The following is a 16,512-nucleotide window of genomic DNA, read 5'->3' as shown; positions in this document are numbered from 1 at the left end:
GGTAATCTGGCCGTCTACCGTCTTTCGGCGGCCTTTGTTCTTCTCCGGCCCAACGAGATTGGTCTGATATCGAGTTGAATCCTTCTCTGCCGATGCTCTCTCTCAGCTGCTGGCGCGCTGCTCATATTCCGGCGCACGTGTTTGTCTAGGGAAAATAGCCCCCCTGCCTCCCCGAAAAATCTTTTATCGTCTCTTGCTATTTGGGGATGTCGTGTGTGGAACTGATTGTTTGTATGGGCTGATGGTCTCTTAGCTCTTTCCTTCTTTTTCTTCCTTCTTCTTCCCCATTTCCATGTTGTGTGTGTGTGTGTGTGTGTGTGTGTGGAGAAGAGCGCGTGCGACTCTGAACGACCGAGATGAAAGTATGAAGAAGACGAAGGAGAATAGACGACGGAGAAATGTTTGGGAGGGAAAGAGGAAGAAGAAGAAGAAGAAGAGTCGACTAACTGAGAGACATTGGGAGGGTAATAGTAGTATGTCGGGTACCTCGGAATGGAGGGGGAGGGACAGCGTTCGTGCGTCACAATGACGTCAGAGGTAGAGCCTTAGATTTTCATTGGTGGGAATCGTCCATCAGCAGTATAGAAGGCAGAAGTGAACTTGTTTTGTCTTTCTCTCTCTTTCTGCCTGGCGCTCTCTTTCCGTTTCATTCTTCGTAGCCGAGGCTGGCTGCTTCTGGGCTCCTTCTGGCGACGCTTCCTTTTTGTTTAGGATCCTGGAACTCACAAGAAGTGAGGAAATATGAGGAGATCGAGCGTACAAACCGGCAGCCGAGCCATCACGCTACCAGTCACTCGGCTGTCGGCTGTGTGTCGTTCTCTGGCTAAGAACGTAATAGGCCACCAACCTTGTGTCGATATATATGTAATCATCTCTAATCCAATCCCCCCTCCAACATCCTCTCCTATCTCCCCCTCTGACTGCTCCGTCTTTACCCCCGGTGCTCACTCAGCACTTACTTACTCAATCCATCTCTTCAGCGACTCGCCTCCCGTTCCGTTCCACATCTTTTCCGTTCTGTCTGTCTTTTTTTTTTGGGGGGGGGGGGAAGATGATTGCGTAAAAGCCCAAGCCCGCGAGAGTTGCAACTGCACCGGTGTAGCAGTTGAAACATGTTTCCAGTTATTCCGTTTGCCTTTTTGTTTCCTCTTTTTGAGCGTCGAATTGCATAGAGAAACAGCCGGGGCTTGTGAGAGCGAGAGCGGATTTCGAGTGTCTGTGACTCGGAGCGGAAACAGGAGCAGCCTAGAGGTCTATAGACTAGTTGCCCGAGCTGCTCCTGCTTCTGCTCCTGCTGCTGTTGGTGGGGGTTTTTATTTTTATTTTTTTATTTTTTATTTTCATCCACACACGGGCTCTCAATCCCTCCTGGGCTCTCGCTGATGCTTTATTTGATTTTGTTGCTGCGTTTTTGTATGTTGGTTGGGTTCTCTCTCTCTCTTTCTCTGGCTCCTTTTTGTTGTCCCTCCCCGTTTCCTCCATATATTCTCTCGCTATTGATCGAATGAAGCCAAGAGGTGTACTACTAGAGCAAGGAGGGCGTGTGTGTTGATATCCACCGCCGTCGCCATTCCAGACGAGGTACACACAAGTCTCTCTATACTTGTATGGCGATTCGTTTACCAGTCAATAGCGTCTCAACGAGATGCGTCAATACTTTATACACTCATCTTTTTAACGATCCCATCACCGCCACATGGAATACTATCCGGCTCGATTTACTCGATAAGAATTCCTAACTCTCTACATGGAATTTATCGGCCTCTGCGTGACCCAACCGGAAAGCGGTGTCAAATACTACTCGCTCCCATCGATTTTAGACCTTCGCACTTGTGCAGACGGGACTTTATAACATGTTTTCGACTGATTAAGCTTCAATCAAGCTTCAAAGTATTTTCGGTATTTAAAAAATTATTTGGTTTGGGTCTCGAATTTTCCACGGAAACGGTTCACATCAACTGTTTTTTTGTTGATTTTTTTGTTGTCTTTCTTTCTTTGGGTTTTATCTATTCCTTTTCCTCCTCGTTGCGGTTGTTACGTTAGTGTGTCGCTCTCCCAGACCACGAAAATCTTTGAACGAAAAAATAATGCCAGGCCAGTTTTTTTTGGCTGTCGTTGTCTTTGCTTTTATTTTCTAGTTGTTATTCCGGTATAGCCCAACACACACACTACAGGAGCCGAGCCCCTCTCTCTCCCTCACTCAGTGCAGCTAACTATATAGAGCTGGTGCGCTAGCTGCTGTGGAACACACAACGCTTGTGGCAAGCGTAGGAGAAAGGAGTAGGGACGACGACAACCCATAGTACAGCTACTCTCAGTTGGCAGGCACCCTCAGTCGTTCGCCATCCATCCGCCAGTGTGGAGGGCGCTCAACCAACGCCAGAAAAGAAAAAGAAAAAAATATATATCTCGCCCCTAAAAAAAGAAAAGAAGGTTAGGACGATCGAGCCCAGCAACTCCGGTGTGTGTGTGTGTCTGTCAAGAGTATTGAGGCGCGCAATAGATGTGATGTCGTTGGGTCCTGCCGTTGTCTCCACTCTCTGGACGAACCTCAAGCTAAACACGTTAACCGTGTCGTCGACAAATTGGCGTGTCGGTGCAAATGCCTAGGAGCCGTGTCTGGGCTCACACACACGTAGAGTTTGTCCGTCACCAGTGGTCCCTCCGTGAAACAGTGTCGTTTATTGTCAAGCTCTATTATACCTGAGACGGAGAGAAAAACGAAAGGATACAGCACCTATAATGCCGTGTGACCAGATTACTGGTGTCCTGTCAAATGCCCGGCCATTTTGTCCGTTTGTGGATCGTGAACCGATGGATCATCATCACAAGTCCGGCAATGGCGGTGGCTGATGGGTGATAACTCTTACCTCCACCAGTTTTAGTTTGATTCGTCTCTCTCTCTCACATTCACTCACTCACGATTCCGAGCAGCATCAGCATCTTCCTCAGCCATTATCGATCCATCGGAAGGAATTTCTTTTTTGGCTTGGCCCTTTTTGAACTGCTGACGAGGTTATTTCCTGCGTATCGATAATATGACCGAGACGGTGAGAGGCACGGAGAGTCCCGATTTCTATGGACAGCCGAGAAGTCCGCCACCGTTGCACTCTTCGAAATCGAGTAGCAACAGCCGGAGGAGACGATCCGGTGGCATCCATGACGATGTGGACGAGACCAGCGGGTCCGGTCGTCACCATTACCGTACGGCGTCGGTCTCCCAGCAGCGTCTCTCGTTGCCAGAAGACGGCAAATCGACGACCGTTTTTGGCGCGACATTTCGAAATCGACCTGCCAGCTTGTCGCCCTTCCGGCCTGGCAGCAGGTCCGGCAAGCAGCGTGGAGGTGAAGTAGACGATCGATGCCAACAGCATCAGCAGCAGCAGCAGCAGCAGAGAAGCGATGGAGGAGGAGGAGGATCGCGTTCGCCCAATGCACAGCAGGACAATAACTGCGGCAGCCGGAGCAGTAACAGCAGCACAATCTGGCGACATCCGTCCGTCGACCATCATCATAACTCGACGGCGCCAGCGTTGCCATCCGCAGCATCCTCATCCTCCGCTTTCTCTTCGGCTTCTTCCGGTCTCTTCAATTGGCGCAAAAAGTACCCGCGACGATCGAGTTCCAGCTCGGTGGTTCCCACATCGTCGGCTTCGTCATTTTTCACGTCTTGTGTCGCCGCTCCGCCGGCCGACCCCGTTCACTCGGTGGCAACCAACCAACCAAGGCACCACCAGCCGCCAACGCGAGCGGCCGAAACGACCGCACCGTCGACTCCGCCGTCGACTTCGTCGAGACGCAGTTCCCAGCCGGCCGCCTTCTCTCTGCCCCAGTTGGTCCGCCGCTCTCTCCAGCCTTTGATATCCTCGTCGCCGTCGACGGACGCCGACGACGTCCAGTCCGACTCTGTCGGCACCAAATTGCGCTACATGAAGTGCAAACAGGTAGTGAGAGTCGAGCAGAATTTGGCGGGCATCAGTAATCCATTACGGCCCGTGCCCTGTAAACTATTCTTAGAAGAGCCTTGTTGCTGTGTGCAAGCTTTCAAAGCTAAGGCTTCAAATCCAGGCGGAGGCTTTTACTCTTTGATTAGGCACCTTGAGCCCGGGTAATACTCTAGTGCATATAGACACACGTACACATAGCGTGGAAATCGATATTTCGGTTTGTGTTGTTGCTGCCTGTCTGCTGCGGTTATGCAACTGACACTATTATACTTTTGGCACTCGAGAAAGTCTGGGGCAAGCGCCCAGCCGCTGAAAATCATTGGAGCATTACCATCAGTTGGGTAATAGAGAGCTCCGCGCCGCTATATACATGCATAGTGGATGTATATACTAGCGGCAGGAGCAGCGAGTGAAAAGCATTCTCTGTAGACTGATTGCATGCGTTACTACTCTGCCAAGTTCAAATACAGCCAGCATCTGCATAATTCCCGCTCTCTCTCTCTCTCTCTATTCTATCTAGTGGCAACAGCCAGTGCCAGACGCACTGGGTCCTCAGGGTCTTTTTGCTCTTTTGTTCCCTGCCCAAGTTGAGACGCAGCGTCTACCCCGTCCGACAAAGTTGGCGGTGGTGGGGGGGAATTCTCACCTCTTTCATTCCTAGGCGTCTTCCTTCTCTCTCTTACTCCCGAGCAGACTGTTTACACCAAACACCGACACACACATATATCTGTGTGTGTATTTCATCAGATTCTCATAAAACTTTCGACATTCGATGATAACACACTTATGTAACCATTACCCGTCGTCGGTTGTCTAATGATTACGTTTATTAGAAAAATGTAAATGGATACATAACAGGATCGCACTTGAAGTTTTTTTTTTTTTTTCTGAGATTTTATTTTAAGGTTTCCGTCGTATTCGTTGAAAAGTTTGAAAAAATACGGGGGCGCTTGTTAAGATTTTCGGGGTGCTTGTTCAGTTGATTCCCTATCTGGGGCGCACGTGCTGCTTCGTAGAGTATCGACCGACGGTCTCAAACTGAGGGCGGAACACTAACGAAGGTCGCAATCGCCCTCCTTGGCAAAGAAAGTAACACACACACAACACTATACAGACTGAAGAGAGAGAGAGAGAAAGCACCAGGGAAGTGTGGCTGTTTTTCCTCTGATGGGGGAAAAAAAAGGATGGAGCTGTCAACAGCTTCCTTGGTCGCTATCCGAAACAAAAACATGGCGCCATTTTTAAAATAGAAAGTAATGTTATTTCGCAGAAAAAGAAAAAAAAGGCCGGCACGAGTAGTAGTAGTAGTACGCGGTATGTATACCATTGTGCTGCTGTGCTGGCGCTCTTGAGCTCTCCTCCTGATGTCAGGACGGAACATCCGTCGTTAATCGGATGTTGGAAAACGTGGCGAATACCCTTTGCGCCGCTTCGCGGAATTCCGTGTCCGTCGCCTTAGATCATCCGCCTCGGTGTCAAGCGACGGGAATATGTCTGCACAAAAGCGGTTTTTAATGTTAACAAATTTCGTTTTGGCCAGGGCGAACTGCAATTTTTATGCGTCTCTCTCTCGTCTCTGTGCAGAGCCCCGTACGTAATACCCGGCAGCAGCCCGCCGCGAGTAATTGCCGTCCAACTTGGGGGGATGTATTCAAAAGCTTTCAGCAGCGTGCTGCGCCCCCCCCCCCCCATGCGACGTGCCCATATGTTCGTGACTAAGGCCGTAGAGTCGGGATTACTTAATGTGATGCTTATTATAGTTGCTCTGTGGGTGTAGGCCATTAATAATCAATGCGAGGGTTAAAGTTCACCAGCAGTGTACAGGAGATTCTGACCTTTGGCAACGTTGCAAGTGTATCATCGGGAGGAACCAAATTAGAATCAACTTCCGTCTGACGGACGCGCATCATATTCGATCGCGCCTCTACGTGGCGGCGACAATTGAATCGGGATTATGGCGGTCCCTATTAGCAAGTTTGACGTCGACGTCGTATCATTGGCAAATCTTTGGAGGAGAAAAACGAGTGATAAAGATGCTCTCAGAGTGCTGTGTCTGTCACGAAATGATAACAGATTGCGTTCGGTCTATATCTAGCTGAAGGGTTTCTTTCGCCATCCGTGCAAAGTGGTCGGAAATGTTGCGCTCGAGAGTTGCGTCGTTATTCGTCACATTTTCTTTTTTGTCTTAATTTTTATTTCTCTCCTCTCGTCGCGCGGTTTTCGGTTTCTTTTCGCTCGGTCTCACTCACTCCAAGCGCCAGACGACGAGATAAAAAAAAAAAAAGTCGAGATAGAGAAAAGGTAGGGGGGCAGCATTCCGAAAAAAGAAACGTCCGACGCAAGATATATACGCCCCATGTACTTGTGTGTGTACCCTCCGACGTCGGTCGTTTACATCTATATGACTTGGGAGGGGTTTATTTCTGGCTTTAAGGACGGGAATTCATTATTAGTTATGTCAAGGGGGGCTCCGATGGAGTCTACACACGCCTGCGAGACAATAGAATGATGAGAATTGGACAGAGAGCGAGTCGACGGAGATTTCCAATCAGCGAATAGACGAGAGATTTTTTCAAGCCTCATTTTGCGTGCAACAATCCTTGACGTGATCGCATTATGCGATCACGAGTGTGTGCACCAAGGAATCTTTCATCCCCATCGCCGTCATCGACTAATGCTGTTACGGCGACTGACTAGTTGGCAAATGCCAACAAGACAAGAAGGAAGACGGAAAAGATTTAAAAAAAAGGGGGGAGTTGAGAGAAATGAGTTGTCCCGCCCGTCTCTGGCCATCTCTCTAGCGTCCTGCTGTTCCGACGGCAATAACAAATGGATGCACCCAAAGCCCCCCCCACTCCAAAAAACGACGCAGTCCAGTCGACGAGTCCAGTGTTACAACACACACACACACAACTCGCCATTGGTTGTATAGAAAACCCTAAAGTCTCTTTCTCCCAAACGGGATGTGGAACGGAAATAAATGTTGATGTTTTCACGCGACGATTCGATCCCTCAAAGCCTATCATCTTTTTTCTTTTTAAATAACCAAAAAAATGGCTCAGCTGCGCGCAGTTATTTCGGCTGCAGCCGAAACAGCAACAACTTGTACGCAAAAGATGAAAGAAATCTAGGCGAATGAAAGAAAAAGAAATCGTTATATTTGCATCTGTATTTTTGTATTTTATTTACACTTTTTGACTTTTGCCACTCACGCCACGCACGCCTCGCCACTGAGTGAGTGACCCGGTATGCGCAGGCAAAACAAACGGCGGCCATTTTCCCCTTTCAGATTTTTGTTGTTTTTTTTTGGTTTTTTCGGGGGCGATGTTGTTGTTGTTGTTGCATTTTCTGGACCGAAGAGCCCAAGAGGCGGAGACGTCGTGATCACAAGAATATGAGCGTGACATTCCTGAGCCCCGCCATCACGGATGCCCATCACTACTTGTACGATTGCCGTCATCTAATGAATTATATTTAAAATCGGGCGACATTCCCAATCAACTGGTACTGTCTGCTACTACCTCTTTTGATCTCTGAACTCTTGAAATAAACCGGGGGACCCTTTCTGGCGTCGCGTCTCTTCTGCTGCTGCTCTTCTGCTGCGCGCGAAATCTTTGCACACCGCATTCCTGTCCGTCTGCATCTATCCTTCGCTGCGGCTTCGGTGGCGCCGATTTTTTTATTTATTTTTTTTATTTTTATTTTTGACTTGAATATGCAATATGGGACCATTGGCGTGATTACGGGAACTTTTAAGTTTCCTTTTTTAGCTTTTTTTTTCAATGTTGAAATGCTCCTGGGTCCGTTGAGTCCGCGACGGAAAAAGTAGATTGCTTGACAGAGCAACAAACACACAAGTTTCGGTCGATGCTGGTTGGTTATACTTCAATTCGCCAAAACCCAGGAGGTCGTAGAAAGTTCCCAGTTGACATTACTGTCGAGATTTGTTGTGTGTGTCGTTGGGTTCATTGAGTACAGTGTGTCGCATCATACTCGTCAATCTCCATCTTGTGTCTATCTATCTCTTTTAGACTTTTTCCAGTCCGTTCTCATCCACCTCCCTTTAAGCTCTCTGCCACCGCTGGAGCAGCGACGACTGTCTCTTTAATGTTTCTTGGCAAGGAAGACCAGCTGATTCTATATTGCTACTTCTGTGTGTGTGTGCGCGCTCGAGGCGACCGCGCCCGTCCCACGACTGCTGGAACGAAAACGGCGGCCAAAAACAAACGCGCCACCCTTTATCTCCCCCCTCTGGTTGGAAAATGCCTGGCCCGGCGCAATGATGATCAACAGTCGCCAACTTGGCCGTATCGCATCGCCGTGTGCGGCAGTTTCGACTCCTTATTTTTCTTCTTGCGTCGTCCTTCTTGGCGCTTTTTTTCACCGCCCTCATTCCCTCCTCTTAACCTCGTCTGTCTCTCACTGGTGATTGACGACAAAGAACTATGGTCCCGCTGTGGCCCATCCGTCGATGACAGAAAAGGAGCGTGCCAAACTGGCGAAACCAAAGTCAAAACAAAACAAAGCGAAAAATCAACAAAGCCAAAGGCTTTAGTCGAGCGGGGTGGTAGAAAGAGGAGGGGAGGTTCTACTATGAAAAAATTGACACTCCCCTGAACGGTAGTGGTGGTGGTGGTGGTGGTAGCAGCAGTTTGGCTGTGCGTATACTATATGCTCTCGTAGTAGTAGCGGTATAGTAGTCGTGATCGAGGCCAGCAAACGAAGCAGACGCAGTTGGCAGAACTCGTGGCCGGTGGCATACTACTACTACAACTCGTCCCCTCCTTGATTAATTATTCACATTGCTCCGCGCACATGCAACGTCTATACGTAAAAGTGTCAAAGATGTGGCTCGTCTTGAGGAAGATTAGTGGACAAGATTTTCAAGCTATCCAGTGAATTCTTGGTGTCAGTTTCTGTTCGTTTGTTGATTGTTTGTTTTTACGAGCGTGACTTTTTTATTTTGGAAACCATATGACGAAAATGGCCATCAAACTCTTGGATGATGCCGGTTTCTTGGTAAGCTATTCGACCGTGACCCCCTTTTGAATCTCGAATGAAATCTCAGTGGCGATTGTGGTCGACCATACCATTTTGGAATGCGATCGAAAGAGCTCGGCAAAATGACGAATAAGGGCAAGTGATATTTCACTCTAGTGAATGACCGACGGATATCGCCCCTCTTTCCGACCCCCAACACCTATCCGATGATGCGGGTCCCAAATTTGCATAGGCATGGAGTTGTTCAAAAATACTAAAAAAATATAGACGAAATCGTGAATCTATAAACTGTTCTCATTTTAATATTTTCTTTTCATTTCTCATTTCCCTAGTTCAAACGGATGCTGAACAAAGAGCTGAGCCATTTTTCCGAATCCAGTCGATCGGGCAACCAGATCTCCGAGTACATCTGTTCGACATTCTTGGGTAAGTTGGAGCGACGGACTGCGTTGCCCTTATTTTCTCCTTCTTTCTTAATCATGGCTTTTGTTATTGTTTTGCGTGTCTTCTTATTTTCGTGGACCTCAGCAGCAGTAGCACGCCGGAATTTTACTATATAAACACAAACAGGAGTGAAATAAGATGAACACTTTCCTGTCAGTAGCATTCCCCCCCACTGGCTGTTTGCGCGTTGAAAGGGGCACGCGAACGCTTGATTTGTGGCTATTTCCGTCTCGTGTTTTTTGTTGTACAACGGTGATGCGAGATCTATATTCGTGTCCGAGACAGTGAGAGAGAGAGAAGGCTATATCTATTTTTTCGCCTATAAATATATATGTGTGTGTGTGCGACCGAGAGATATAGCAAAAGGAGAAGCTAATTTCGTCCCGGCCTGTTTGCGCGCCATCGACTTTGATCGTTTCTCTCCTTCATTTTTCTTTTCTGCCAATTTCATTTTTTCTTTTCTTTTTTTAAAAATGATTTTGAACGGCAGTCGGTCGTAGGAGGGGCCGAAGCGAATTGTTATTGCAGCTGAACGAGAGGCGCAATATCATGCGGATTCCATTTTTAGAGCCGCCCATTCACGCCCTATCCCCCCCCCTTCCATCCGTTCATTTTTCCACACAGACTCGATGCGATTCATCTACACACACTGAGCTATATACACACACGTGCTTTCACATGCTGCGAGTGGATATATTACACAAGTAATGTGATTTAGTAACAAGGAAGTAAGTAAGAACTTCGTCGCAGGTTTTATATCGGCCAATCTTTTTCCACGCGTCATCACGGAGCATCTTAACTTGTTAATCTCTGTGTGTGTGTGTGTGTGTGTGGGCATCTCCCATTTCATCCAATGGCGTCGGGCCTAGCGTTTCTCTTTCCCTCCTCCCACCACTCCGTCCAAAACGAGCCATGCGTGTGACGTCAGTAACTCTTGTGTGTGTGTGTGTGTGTTTTGACGGGCGCCTTTGTGCTCCACGTCGAAACGCAATTTGATACTTAATATAATAACCGCGCATATGTAGTAGACGAGGGAGAGAGAGAGACGCGTCATCCCGTTTCCTTTCAAGTCCATTCAATCAGAAGGAAGGGATCGTCTACGTTGGTCTCCGACCAGGATTCGTTCACAACCCGACGAAGCTCTTTTTTTATATGTTAAACGTCTAAACACAGTCTAAGGGGTATATGGAATCGATAAACAAAAACAAGATTTTCGGGCCGTATCGGCTCTCCGGCAATCAGGTATACCAGCCAGAGAGAAGAGCAGCAACGAGACTCTTCACCTAATTAGTATCGACGGCGCCCCGTGATTGCCGGGTCCCCTATAGCAACAGCCAGCAAGCCCAAAATGTATTTGTGTTAGTCGCGAGACGGCGTGAAAGAAAAGAAGAAGACTGTCATCGACTACGGGCATCAGCCAACACTCAGCCAGTGACTTGACAACGTGTCAACCGAGTAGAGGCTATAATAATCTGTCGCCGGATGAAAAGACAGACCAGACCAAGCCGTAAAAAGTCACTACCACGTCTTTATAATATTGTGTATTGCCAGTATTGGTGCCTTTGGTCGGCCAGAGACCCCATACACAACGTTCGGGCGTTGTGTATTCGTTACATTCCCGGCTATATCTTTGCCATTTTGCTTAAGCCACGTCTCATTTCGGCCATTTTGTCCTTTTCCCCGGGAGAAACTCCGGAAATTAAAAAAAAAAAGGACAAAACTTTTCTTTTAGCCCGTATTTCTCGACAGACAGACAAATTGTAAATAATAGGATATCCGTCGTTCAATCAATTCTCGTTTTTAGTTTTAAAAATAAATAAAAAAAACACAGGGGAAAAAGATTGAACTGTTGGACGAGTGGGCGAATGGTTTAGCATTAAAAAAAAGAGGGGGGGGGGGAAAGAGTCGTCGTTCATTAGCGGGAGTTGTCTCCTGCTTGGAAAGTGCGTCAATTTTAGTCGTCGTGTACTACGTGAGTTTTCGGATGATGGATGCAACGGTGGGCGATGCGCACATATAATATACACCCCCCAGTCGATATATTGACGTTGGTTTTTCATCGGCGTGCTGGCGGTAACATTTTTTGGAGCTCTGCCTTGTTGTGCTGAATAAACAAAAGGACAAACTATGCACGTTGAGCTCGAGCGAAGTCGGCAGACTTGGGGCGGGAGAGATATTCGGGAGCATGTCGTCATGGAGGAGGAGCAAAGAGAATTAGGAGACGACCGACCGAGGAGTAGGAAAAGGAGGGAAAACGTATAGGATATATACTACTCTACTAAGGTATAGCTGTGCGCTGGGTGAAGGAAATTGTCAACCGGCCAGAAAAGAAAGAAGAAAGAAGAGCGGATGATACTCTCTCGGCCAGCGAGCGCCACATATTCTTTCTCTTTATCCCTCTCACTTGAAACTTCTTCTTCTTCTTTTGGGTTTTTAGTCTTGGAACCAATATCCTCCTTTTTCTGCTGGCCCTACTGCTATATAGTATATTCGATGCTTTCATCATTCCTTTTCTTCCTTCCTGGCCCCAGCCGCGCCGACCTTTGTTTTCGCATTTCGTTGTGTGTATGCTGGTGGACGGACTATAGGGTCTGAGAGGCTATTGGGATCGATGGATCGATCAACCGCTCGTCCTTACTTCATTCGACGGTGGACCAGTGCACCAGCCCTTTCGACTCCTTACAGATATGGAGGAGAACAGCGGAGAGAGAGAAATGGCGGCTGGCGATGTGGGCGTGGTTACTGCCCCTATTTCCTCCCTGTGACGTCCGCTCTCATCGCACCCACAAATTCCGCATCCTCATCTTGTTTTTTGTTTGTTTTTTTCTTATTTTATCTCTTCTTTTTCATCGTTGTCTCCCTCAATCTCTTTCTCATTTTGCGCAGACGGAGTGTGTGCGTTCATATTTTAAAATACATACACACCGACTGTCTGCTGGGTATAAGAGGGTTCCGGAGTGTGTGTGTGTCTGGATTCTTTTCCCTCGTTGCCACGACGCACACCATTGGCTAGTGCTGGGCAAAGAAACGTTGAGTGTAAAGAAATTATTGATCGCTTTCCGTTCGCCAGCAGCCAGCAACGACGGCGGCGACGATGGCGATACTTGACCGACAGGAGCCGCTGCGCTGGTCACTCGTGTGTCATCGCTAAACTTTTCTCTCTCCCCACTGCTCACGATGGGCGGTTAATGGATTTTTCGGAATACCTTTTTCTCTTTTTCCTTTTTTGCGTTTTCCGTCACATAGGAGGAGAAAAACTGTCGCTCGCTCGCCCCACGACACGACAGTGAGAACTTACAAGTAACGAAGGTTTTTTTTTTTTTTTTTTTTTTTTTTTTTGAGACGGTTCGATCGCCTCCTATTGCGTGTGTGTTGACGTGTTGGCCATCGAGTTGAAAATGGCGCCGTAACAGTTATATATAGAGATATAGATCCCTGGACGCCACGAAGGATGGAGAGAAGGAGCGGAGAAACAGGAAAACAAAAATGGGAAGGAAGAAAAAGAAAAATTTTCCGTTTGGATCTCCAGTTATGCGGAAGCGCTCGTGCAGTTCCTACGTATAAAACAACCGCATCGCCGGCTAAAGGGAAAAGAGAAAAGATTAGAGAACAAAAAGAGGCCTGGGTTTGGCATCCGAATTGAAATCGGGTTTGAATTGAAAGTCGGAATTCCTCTTATGTTGTACACACCCGGTGCAAATGAAATAGCTGGCATGGCAGGAGCGGAGGGAGAGGGGGTTTTAACACATACAAATTGAAACCCATTAAAAATACAATGGAACGGCAATTGTGCAGCCCGGCAAAGGATGTATAAATATATATTACTTGCTGCGCGGAAGGATGAGCTAGACAAACAAACTTGTTACAGAATACCTCCGAGAAACACAAAGTCCGGATTTTTTGTTTCGGTTAACCTTTCGTGGAACTTTTAAAATTGTGCTTTGTGTCTGTTGACACAGGCGATTGATTGTACTCGACCAGCTATCACCCGACGACGCGCACACAACGGGGCCGACTCGCGGTGGCAGCCTTACACAACACCTAACGCAATGTTTACATTGTACACGTACATATATTTATACGACAGGCTGCATTCTTCTTTTCCCCTCGCGCGTTCTACTTTCAATTGAATTAAACTCCCACACAGAGAGAGACTATTATTCCCTCTTCTCGGCTGTCAAGAGGGTCCTGGAGGATCTTTTTCTGGTTGTTTCGGTGCCGGAACTAAATATCTGCGGGTTTCGTGCAAATTCTTTACTTTTTATCTTGTTGGGCTTAACTTGTTGACGAACTATGTGATATAGAAAATTTTATCACCTCCTGGTAATTGCCTTGAAGAAACACGCTCTTCTTTTGTCCATTTTGATTTCTTCTATCATCTTGCATTGGTGTAGAATCGCCTCTAATTAGGCGCCTAATGGCACATCTCATGGCCCGATGGAATTTGCGTCGCTTCCTAAGCTCTTAGACGTTTAGTTCGATAACAAGCTAGGCTACAAATCATCATTGAGTACACCTAAATTAGTCTAAAGTAGGACACAATATACCCAACATCGCTGTAATCCATTATGCATCTTGGTATTAGCGGAATCCAATTAGGTTCGCTTGGCGAAGTTAACTGTAACTGTAAGGTAGCGAATCCTGTCAAGTTTGCGCGGATTATTCAACTTGGTTGCTCTCTATCATGAGCCTAATACTTCCTTTGCGTAATACTTATGAACAATTTTTTTGACCCATTTTCTGTTTGCAGATAAACAACAAGAGTTGGATTTGCCGTCGCTGCGCGTCGACGATTCAGAGACGGAAAAGGCCCGTTTATCAGCCTCGGGACCGCGAAAGTCCAAGGATGGTGGCAAGGATGGTTTCACGTTGGGCGGATCTGTTACGTCATCGTCATCATCGTCGGGGACAGTGGTCGCCTTGTCAGCTAAAAGTGGAGCTACTCCGGCCTCGTCATCGGCGTCGTCGAGTCACGTGGGCCGGGCCATGTCACACATATCCGGCGTTAAGAGACCGTTGAGTCACTCGAACAGTGTCACCACCTCGGAGAAGGTGGCCAAATACGGGGTGGACACAGCCAATGAACATGAACTCGGAAAGGTACCCTACATTACGCAACCCAATGCCCGCTCGTCTAATCATCCATTTCATCCGGGACGTTTAATCTTTTTTGCAGTTTCTGGACGAAGTCGACCGCTGGGGTATTGACATTTTCAGAATAGCGGAACTGTCCAGCAATCGACCGCTGACGGCCGTGACGTACGCCATTTTCAAAGTACGTGCATAACCCTCTAACGGCGGGACGAAATGAAATTCCGCCAGATGTGGGCCACGATATGTAATACGCATTTTTTGTTTGGTTGAGCAGGAGCGCGGTCTTATGAACGCCTTCAAGATACCCGACAAGACTTTGGTCTCTTTCCTGATGACGCTCGAGGATCACTACGGCAAGGAGGTGCCCTACCATAATCACTTTCACGCTGCTGATGTCACTCAGTCCACCCACGTTCTACTTAATTCTCCTGCATTAGAGGTGAGTAGGAAAATCGCGAGAGCTTATAGAGCACAAGAGAGGTCGACTGTGCTGCCTGGGAAGTAGACGCGACGACGTGACGCCAATCCATAATTGCGTAGCAAGTTAAAAAAAAAAAAAAAAAAGGGTGGCAGCAGTACGTGCGGGAGCTGGCAAAAGTGAGAAAAGACGTCATAGACGAAATGGGCGGAGGGGAGAAGAGGTGGAGCTTTCCGGGGTCTCGGCGGATGCTGCCAATTTATTCAAAGCGTCGATGTTCAGCAAAGTCTTTATTGATGATTCCATTGTGTAGCAAATTATTTTACTTTCCTTCCCATTTCTATCTGGAAATGAATGGAACACTTTTTCTAACAACTTTTGCCCTTAAGGGCTTCATCCTGTGGATGTTGTTCTTCATCATCTAACGCGCGCACACACAAAGTAATTTGCAATCAACTTATTACTTTGCAGTCGGTGTTTACCAATTTGGAAATTATGGCGGCCATCTTCGCCGCAACTATTCACGACGTCGATCACCCCGGTCTCACCAATCAATTTCTGATCAATACAAGTGAGTTTTGACACTAATACGTAATCACTCTCTGGGCGTAATTGAAATTCGATTATGAAATAACGAACAAAAAACAATTTCGTTTTCCATCAGGTTCCGAATTGGCTCTCATGTATAACGATGAATCCGTGCTGGAGAATCATCATCTGGCGGTGGCGTTCAAGTTGTTGCAAAGCCCCGATTGCGACATTTTCAGCAATTTGAACAAGAAGCAGCGGCAAACTCTGCGCAAGATGGTCATCGACATGGTCTTGGCTACCGACATGTCGAAGCACATGAGTTTGCTGGCCGATTTGAAAACGATGGTGGAAACGAAGAAAGTGGCCGGCTCGGGTGTCCTACTCCTGGACAACTACACCGATCGCATTCAGGTATTGTTTAACGTGTTGCATCAACACATCGATCACTGTCGGCTGAATTTAACCCGCCGAGGTGACAGCCGATATAGCAATAAGTTGGTTTCATTTACTATGTAAACTGACGTGTCCGGTTTCTGCTTTGTTGCTTTTGCCACGACACGATTGTAGGTGCTTCAAAACATGGTGCACTGCGCTGATTTGAGCAATCCAACCAAACCATTGGACATTTACCGTCGCTGGGTATCGCTTATCATGGAAGAGTTCTTCCAACAGGGTGACCGTGAACGTGAACAAGGCCTCGATGTCAGCCCGATGTGTGACAGGCAGAATGCTACCATCGAAAAGTCGCAGGTGCTCATTCAAATTTGCCCCATTGATCTCTAACCTTAAGTACAATTATCAAAGAAGAAGATTTGTTAAGCAGCAAAATGAGATCGACCGTGTAAAAGGCTGAATGACTCATCTCTACTTCCTTTGTAGGTGGGCTTCATCGATTACATTGTGCATCCTCTTTGGGAAACTTGGGCCGATTTGGTGCATCCAGACGCTCAGGACATACTCGACGGATTAGAGGATAATCGCGACTGGTACTTTAGCATGATACCTCCTTCACCACCTCCCGCTCAGTCGGACAACACTCCTGTCGATCAATCAGGTTAGTTATCACTGATTATTATC

At 47.3% G+C, this 16,512-nt stretch overlaps 1 protein-coding gene across 15 annotated transcripts in view; it reads left to right on the top strand.

Annotated features, from left to right (window-relative positions):
• LOC124314410 (cAMP-specific 3',5'-cyclic phosphodiesterase, isoforms N/G-like) overlaps positions 1-16,512 on the top strand; it is a 102,647-nt gene that overhangs the window by 83,907 nt on the left and 2,228 nt on the right. For 14 of the 15 annotated variants that reach the window (XM_046779573.1, XM_046779571.1, XM_046779567.1 and 11 more), the window contains 8 exons: positions 9,281-9,374; positions 14,143-14,492; positions 14,569-14,667; positions 14,761-14,925; positions 15,376-15,475; positions 15,569-15,846; positions 16,003-16,185; positions 16,315-16,489. In XM_046779573.1, coding sequence (XP_046635529.1) covers positions 9,281-9,374; positions 14,143-14,492; positions 14,569-14,667; positions 14,761-14,925; positions 15,376-15,475; positions 15,569-15,846; positions 16,003-16,185; positions 16,315-16,489 — 1,444 coding nt within the window. Of the gene's footprint in view, positions 1-2,186; positions 3,945-9,280; positions 9,375-14,142; positions 14,493-14,568; positions 14,668-14,760; positions 14,926-15,375; positions 15,476-15,568; positions 15,847-16,002; positions 16,186-16,314; positions 16,490-16,512 lie in introns of those variants that run through there. The other variant, XM_046779569.1, reaches the window with a different exon arrangement.

Source organism: Daphnia pulicaria, chromosome 10 (assembly GCF_021234035.1).
Source record: "Daphnia pulicaria isolate SC F1-1A chromosome 10, SC_F0-13Bv2, whole genome shotgun sequence".
In the NCBI taxonomy this organism is placed as follows: Eukaryota; Metazoa; Arthropoda; class Branchiopoda; order Diplostraca; family Daphniidae; genus Daphnia; species Daphnia pulicaria.
This window is presented reverse-complemented; position numbering and strand designations above follow the sequence as displayed.